General features: G+C 32.2%; 1 protein-coding gene across 1 annotated transcript in view; it reads right to left on the bottom strand.

Moving 5' to 3' along the window:
* Positions 1-263: 263 nt before the first annotated feature.
* LOC309495563 (uncharacterized protein) overlaps positions 264-8,170 on the bottom strand; it is a gene marked incomplete at both ends in the record, with an annotated part of 25,995 nt that continues 18,088 nt past the window's right edge. The window contains 5 exons of the mRNA XM_082165342.1: positions 264-267; positions 5,110-5,283; positions 5,374-5,547; positions 5,638-5,811; positions 5,904-6,077. Of these exons, the coding sequence (XP_082021468.1) occupies positions 264-267; positions 5,110-5,283; positions 5,374-5,547; positions 5,638-5,811; positions 5,904-6,077 (700 nt within the window). The remainder of the gene's footprint in view (positions 268-5,109; positions 5,284-5,373; positions 5,548-5,637; positions 5,812-5,903; positions 6,078-8,170) is intronic.

Here is an 8,170-nt window from a genome sequence, read left to right as displayed (position 1 = left end):
ACAGTATTACAACTTACATTTGCACAAAACAAAAGGCTGCGAATGCACACGCAAACTTATAGTCATGATGAAGGTGTAAAATGGTCCCAAACATAACTCCGGCGCGCTCGCTTTACATGTTTCGCGGTTGAGCAGCACGCACGCGCATGAAGACCTGCTTAATCGATGATCGATAAGTTGTATCGATTAAATGTATTATCGACAATTAATCGATCGTCGATTAATCGTTGACATCCCTAGTAATTAGTGTGTCATTTGCCCTTTCACCTGTGAGACCACACCCACACTCCCAGCAGAGAAGTTTATCCGATGCTGAAGATGTGGTAGGTAAAATGTGCTCCGGGGAAATTAGTGTTTTTGTAACTAAATATTTGTTAATTTCACGAACAATATTAAGATTAGAGTTTGTGGATGTTATGTAACAATATGTAAATTGATGCTGATTGTATGTGATGAACTTTGTGAAGTTTAGATGCAATTTTCTCAATATGTGCGTTGCATGGCTGACGCCATCTTTTTGAATAAAACACAGATGAATCTCTCATTAAGTTGGCTTGAGAAAGCCAACTTACTGATATTGTATTTAAACTTATTAAGTTGGCTTGAGAAAGCCAACTTACTGAAATCCTATTTAAACTTATTATTATTCTTCTGAGACTAAATTTACAATTCTAACTCCTCCTAGAGCTTTAACTCTACAAACTCCAAACTCGGGTCAGACCTTCAGACTGTTCTGACTCGGTATGCTATATCTTTTCAGACTGATTTGACTTTCAGTTTTCTTAAAAATTAATATTAAAAATCATAAAAATCCCATTGACTTACATTGCGATCTATCTATCTATCTATCTATCTATCTATCTATCTATCTATCTATCTATCTATCTATCTATCTATCTATCTATCTATCTAACTCATCTTTCTTTCTTTCTTTCTTTCTTACTAATCTATCTATCTTTCTAACTAACTTATCTATCTTTCTTTCTTAGTAATCTATTTATCTTTCTAACTTATCTTTCTTTCTTTCTTTCTTTCTAACTAATCTATCTATCTTTCTAACTAACTTATCTATCTTTCTTTCTTTCTTACTAATCTATCTATCTATCTATCTTTCTAACTAACTTATCTATCTTTCTTTATTTTTTACTAATCTCTATCTTTCTAACTAACTTATCTATCTTTCTTTCTAACTAATCTATCTTTCTAACTAACTTATCTATCTATCTTTCTTTCTTACTAATCTATCTCTTTTTAACTTATCTATCTTTATTTATTTATTTCTAACTAATCTATCTATCTTTCTAACTAACTTATCTATCTTTCTTTCTTTCTTACTAATCTATCTATCTTTCTAACTAACTTATCTATCTTTATTTATTTTTTACTAATCTATCTATCTTTCTAACTAACTTATCTATCTTTCTTTTTCTTTCTTTCTAACTAATCTATCTTTCTAACTAACTTATCTATATTTCTTTATTTTTTACTAATCTATCTATCTTTCTAACTAACTTATCTATCTTTCTTTCTTTCTAACTAATCTATCTTTCTTTCTTTCTTACTAATCTATCTATCTTTCTAACTAACTTATCTATCTTATCTATCTTTCTAACTTATCTATCTTTCTTTCTTTCTAACTAATCTATCTTTATTTATTTTTTACTAATCTATCTATCTTTCTAACTAACTTATCTATCTTATCTATCTTTCTAACTTATCTATCTTTCTTTCTTTCTTACTAATCTATCTATCTTTCTAACTAACTTATCTATCTTTCTTACTAATCTATCTTTCTTACTAATCTATCTATCTATCTATCTATCTATCTATCTATCTATCTATCTATCTATCTATCTATCTATCTATCTATCTATCTATCTAACTAACTTATCTATCTTTCTTTATTTTTACTAATCTATCTATCTTTCTAACTAACTTAATCTTTCTTTCTTTCTAACTAATCTATCTATCTTTCTAACTAACTTATCTATCTTTCTTTCTTTTTAACTAATCTATCTATCTTTCTAACTAACTTATCTATCTTTCTTTCTTTCTAACTTATCTATCTATCTTTCTAACTAAATTATCTATCTTTCTTTCTTTCTAACTAATCTATCTTTCTAACTAACTTATCTATCTATCTTTCTTTCTTACTAATCTATCTCTTTCTAACTTATCTATCTTTCTTTCTTTCTTTCTAACTAATCTATCTATCTTTCTAACTAACTTATCTATCTTTCTTTCTTTCTTTCTTACTAATCTATCTATCTTTCTAACTAACTTATCTATCTTTATTTATTTTTTACTAATCTATCTATCTTTCTAACTAACTTATCTATCTTTCTTTTTCTTTCTTTCTAACTAATCTATCTATCTTTCTAACTAACTTATCTATCTTTCTTTATTTTTTACTAATCTATCTATCTTTCTAACTAACTTATCTATCTTTCTTTCTTTCTAACTAATCTATCTTTCTTTCTTTCTTACTAATCTATCCATCTTTCTAACTAACTTATCTATCTTATCTATCTTTCTAACTTATCTATCTTTCTTTCTTTCTAACTAATCTATCTTTATTTATTTTTTACTAATCTATCTGTCTTTCTAACTAACTTATCTATCTTATCTATCTTTCTAACTTATCTATCTTTCTTTCTTTCTTACTAATCTATCTATCTTTCTTACTAATCTATCTTTCTTACTAATCTATCTATCTATCTATCTTTCTAACTAACTTATCTATCTTTCTTTATTTTTACTAATCTATCTATCTTTCTAACTAACTTAATCTTTATTTCTTTCTAACTAATCTATCTATCTTTCTAACTAACTTATCTATCTTTCTTTCTTTTTAACTAATCTATCTATCTTTCTAACTAACTTATCTATCTTTCTTTCTTTCTAACTAATCTATCTATCTTTCTAACTAACTTATCTATCTTTCTTTCTTTCTAACTAATCTATCTATCTTTCTAACTAACTTATCTATCTTATCTATCTTTCTAACTTATCTATCTTTCTTACTAATCTAACTATCTTTCTAACTATCTTATCTTTCTTTCTTACTAATCTATCTATCTTTCTAACTTATCTATCTTTCTTTCTTTTTAACTAATCTATCTATCTATCTTTCTAACTAACTTATCTATCTTTCTTTCTTTCTTTCTTTCTTTCTAACTAATCTATCTATCTTTCTAACTAACTTATCTAACTTATCTATCTTTCTTTCTTTCTTACTAATCTATCTATCTTTCTAACTAACTTATCTTTCTTTCTTTCTTTTTAACTAATCTATCTATCTTTCTAACTAACTTATATATCTTTCTTCCTTTCTTTTTAACTAATCTATTTTTCTAACTAACTTATCTATTTTTCTTTCTTTTTAACTAATCTATCTATCTTTCTAACTAACTTATCTATCTACAGTATCTATTTTTTTACTAATCTATCTATCTTTCTAACTAACTTATCTATCTATCTTTCTAACTTATCTATCTTTCTTTCTTTCTTTCTTTCTTTCTTACTAATCTATCTATTTTTCTAACTAACTTATCTTTCTTTCTTTCTTACTAATCTATCTATCTTTCTAACTAACTTATCTTTCTTTCTTTCTTTCTTTCTTTCTTTCTTTCTTTCTTTCTTTCTTTCTAACTAATCTATCTATCTTTCTAACTAACTAATCTATCTTCCTTTATTTCTAACTAATCTATCTCTTTCTTTTTAACTAATCAATATTTCTTTCTCTCTTTCTTTCTAACTAATATTTCTTTCTAACTAATCAAACTTTCTTTCTTTCTTTCTAACTAATCCTTCTTCCTTCCTTCCTTCCTTCCTTCCTAACTAATCTTTCTTTCTTTCTAACAAAATTTTCTTTCTTCCTTTCTAACGAATCTGCCTTTCTTTCGAAATAATCTTTCTTTCTTTCTTTCTTTCTTTCTGTCTTTCTTTCTTTCTTTCTTTCTCTTTCTTTCTTTCTTTCTTTCTAACTAATCAATCTTTCTTTCTCTTTCTTTCTGTCTTTCTTTCTTTCTTTCTAACTAATCAATCTTTCTTTCTCTTTCTTTCTCTTTTTCATTCTTTCTTTCTTTCTTTCTATCAAACTAATATTTCTTTTTCTTTCTAACTAATCTGTTTCTTTTTTTTAACTATTCTTTTGAACTAATCTATCTATCAAACTTTAACCTACTTTAAACATCAAACTACTTTAAACTTCTTAAAACTCTCTGGTCCTGCTTTCTCAAGCCAACTTAAAGTTTGTCTCAACAAACTTTTTTTTCTAGTTTCTGTTTGCTTTTGTAGATGCATGTATGTGTAAATGCCCACTGTCGCCAGAGGATATATGTTTTTTCTTGTGTTACAGTATGCTTTTATGTTTGATTCTTGACTGTAAAAACTGTTCTATTAAGACAAATTTGCACTGCATCGCATTCTGGTGTTTAAAGCAACAGCAGAGAAGGTTATCCGATGCTGAAGATTTGATGCATGTATGTGTAAATGCCCACTGTCGCCAGAGGATATATGTTTTTCCTTGTATTATAGTAAACAACGCATGAAATGCAGTTCTCCGTGTCCGTCTGTGATTTGAGTGCTGTTGGATGAGAAGCGGTACATATAGTATAGCATTCTCTGTCAGCACTGAGGGCATAACATGTGATAAATGCAGGGAGATAGTCAGGCTGATGGAGAAGATTAGAAAAAAAAAGAAAAAAAAAAGGGAAAAACATCCAGTATGCGGCAGTCCTGTGGGCGAAAATGCCTTGTTGATGCTAGAGGTCAGAGGAGAATGGGCCGACTGATTCAAGCTGATAGAAGAGCAACTTTGACTGAAATAACCACTCGTTACAACCAAGGTATGCAGCAAAGCATTTGTGAAGCCACAACACGCACAACCTTGAGGCGGATGGGCTACAACAGCAGAAGACCCCACCGGGTACCACTCATCTCCACTACAAATAGGAAAAAGAGGCTACAATTTGCACGAGCTCACCAAAATTGGACAGTTGAAGACTGGAAAAATGTTGCCTGGTCTGATGAGTCAGACCATCTACAAACACACATCAACATTATGACCGGCAGACTGTAAATGATATCTTATACGTTCTTAAATACCTCAGAATCTGCAGCTGACAGTGCAGGCTTTTCAGTCCATCAGAAATAATCTTCACTCCTGAATCCTGCAGGTCATTGTTCGTCAGGTCCAGCTCTCTCAGGTGTGAGGGGTTTGAACTCAGAGCTGAAGACACATAACCACAGCCTTCCTCTGTCACCATACAGCCAGAAAACCTACAGACACACACAGTCAGACCATCTACAAACACACATCAACATTATGACCGGCAGACTGTAAATGATATCTTATACGTTCTTAAATACCTCAGAATCTGCAGCTGACAGTGCAGGCTTTTCAGTCCATCAGAAATAATCTTCACTCCTGAATCCTGCAGGTCATTGTTACTCAGATCCAGCTCTCTCAGGTGTGAGGGGTTTGAACTCAGAGCTGAAGACACATAACCACAGCCTTCCTCTGTCACCATACAGCCAGACAACCTACAGACACACACAGTCAGACCATCTACAAACACACGTCGACATTATGACCGGCAGACTGTAATAAATCTCTCATGTGTTCTTAAATACCTCAGTATCTGCAGCTGACAGTGCGGGCTTTTCAGTCCATCAGAGAGCAGCTTCACTCCTGAATCCTGCAGGTCATTGTTCGTCAGATCCAGCTCTCTCAGGTGTGAGGGGTTTGAACTCAGAGCTGAAGACACATAACCACAGCCTTCCTCTGTCACCATACAGAGAGACAACCTACAGACACACACAGTCAGACCATCTACAAACACACACATCAACATTATGACCGGCAGACTGTAAATAATCGCTCATGTGTTCTTAAATACCTCAGAATCTGCAGCTGACAGTGTGGGCTTTTCAGTCCATCAGAAATAATCTTCACTCCTGAATCCTGCAGGGCATTGTTACTCAGGTCGAGCTCTCTCGGGACACAGTTTGAGGATTGTAGAGCTGATGACACAATTTCACAATCCTGACCAGTGAGATTACAGCCAATAAAACTAGAAGAGAGTAAATACAGCACAATAAGTTGGTGTGCAGGGTGCTTTTCTTTAAAGGGGCAGCAGTAGCACCTTAAAAACTAGGGAAAAAATAGATAAATAATTGCCAATACAAAGATAAAATAAAGTCAAATATTGTGAAATATGTGGTCGTCGTGGAGAAGTAGTCCACATTGGTGGATGAACAGCTTGACACTCACTGACCATAGGGTTCCCTTGTCCATAGCATAGCCTAGTTATTCCAAACTGAAGTAGTATTTATAACAAAAATGTAAAAATATATATATATATATATATATATATATATATATATATATATATATATATATATATATAATAAAAAGTTGGGATGTGAGGTCAAAGACTGTCACTTTCGGCACTGGCCACATCCCCAGGTGAAGTCACAGGTCCATCATCCCCAGAGGCCTCGAGTCTAAAGGACTATGTATATGTTAAATTATGTTGTAAAACATATGCATAGAGTGTGATGTCATATTGTGTGCACGCGTGTCTATGGTTTGCGTGAAAGAATACATCAGTAGTGCTAAATAAAAAAATAAAAAAACATTCGTCCGCAGCCGCTCCACTCCTGACCGCAAGTCCACTGTCAGTGTTGTAGGTAGGCACTAGGCAGTTGTTTTGTGTTCATTTCTATTGCATTACGATTGAAAGCAGTATCAATAATGTCAAAAGTATGATGTGCAGTCAAGTTCGGGTGTGTGTATATGCTGTTTAAATGAGTGTTCTCACTGATACGCTTGTTGTGATTCGCAGAGTTTTGGAGTTGTATTTTGACGACTTGATATTATTTATTATTCAAAAGTTTCAAGCGCCCCTGCCAAAGATCCAGGCAAGACAAGATTAAACATGTTTACTTGCAAAATAATTACATTCTAAATTTAGAATGCCTAACATTCCAGTTTAATGTGACATGTAGCCTAAGCTATGTATCGTTACATTTGCAACAACTGTATTATTTCTCCAGTCATAGACCAGCGCTCAAGCACTGACTAGAATCCAGCGCTGACAAGAATCAGCATTCACAAGCTCAAAAATATGTTTGGCGCTGACAACAATCCGGTGGTAGTTAGCATCCAGCGCTGACTAGAATCACGCAGCGGAGGAATGGAAAGTTGACAAGCCATTAAAGTATTTTGTAAGTAAGTATTGACTTAAACACTTATATTTTTTGAAATATTTTCAATAAATCATATTCCCATTCAATCCAGCGACGAATTTAAAAATGAATTAAACTAAATTCTATTTATAAGGTAAAACTTGAACATTTTTAGGCATGAACTAATTCCAATCCCTAATGCCAAAATGTTTTCTTTGTTCACCAAGCAGTTTACTGGTCAGGCATTATTGTTAACCCTCTGAGGTCTGGGGTGTTTTTGGGGTCCTTGAGATGTTCTGACATGCCCTGACATTTGTGCTTTTTTCAGTTGCTTATAAACATATCAATGGCAAAAAAAAATTACACTCTATTTAGCACAAACAGGACTACCATAATATGTGAGCCACATGTATGTACATGTTTTCATTTTTGAGAGAATAATGTTTATGCATGGTTATTGAAAAAACTAAATATGAAAGTTTCTGAAATAAGGCCACAAAACACATACTAAATATGTGTCAATAAGACTTTTGACTAATGGATGTCGTCGCCTAGAGTTTTTTCTTCAAAATGATGTGAAAATCATCCTGCCTAATCATTCACATAAAACGATACATTGATTTTAGTTTTGTGAAACACTTTTAGTTTGGAAAGGCAATATGCAGATGGGGCGTAAACGATCATGCATATTTAGTGGTTCACACCTGATGAGACAATGCCCCTGCATACTTAATGAGCCATTCATTCAGGTGTGTCACCTATAGCTAACTTAAATATACGAGCTTGATAAAAATGATCATTCTAGAAGAAAATTTCAGATGGCATTTAGAGGCTTTTGCATCTGAACTCTTCATATATATACACACACACACACACACACACACACACACACACACACACACACACACACATATATATATATATATATATATATATATATATATATATATATATATACATACATACATACACACAC

Source organism: Leuciscus leuciscus (assembly GCF_965113295.1).
Source record: "Leuciscus leuciscus genome assembly, chromosome: 3".
NCBI classification, from domain to species: Eukaryota; Metazoa; Chordata; class Actinopteri; order Cypriniformes; family Leuciscidae; genus Leuciscus; species Leuciscus leuciscus.
The sequence above is the reverse complement of the archived record's forward strand: the minus strand, read 5'-3'. Positions and strand labels throughout refer to the sequence as shown.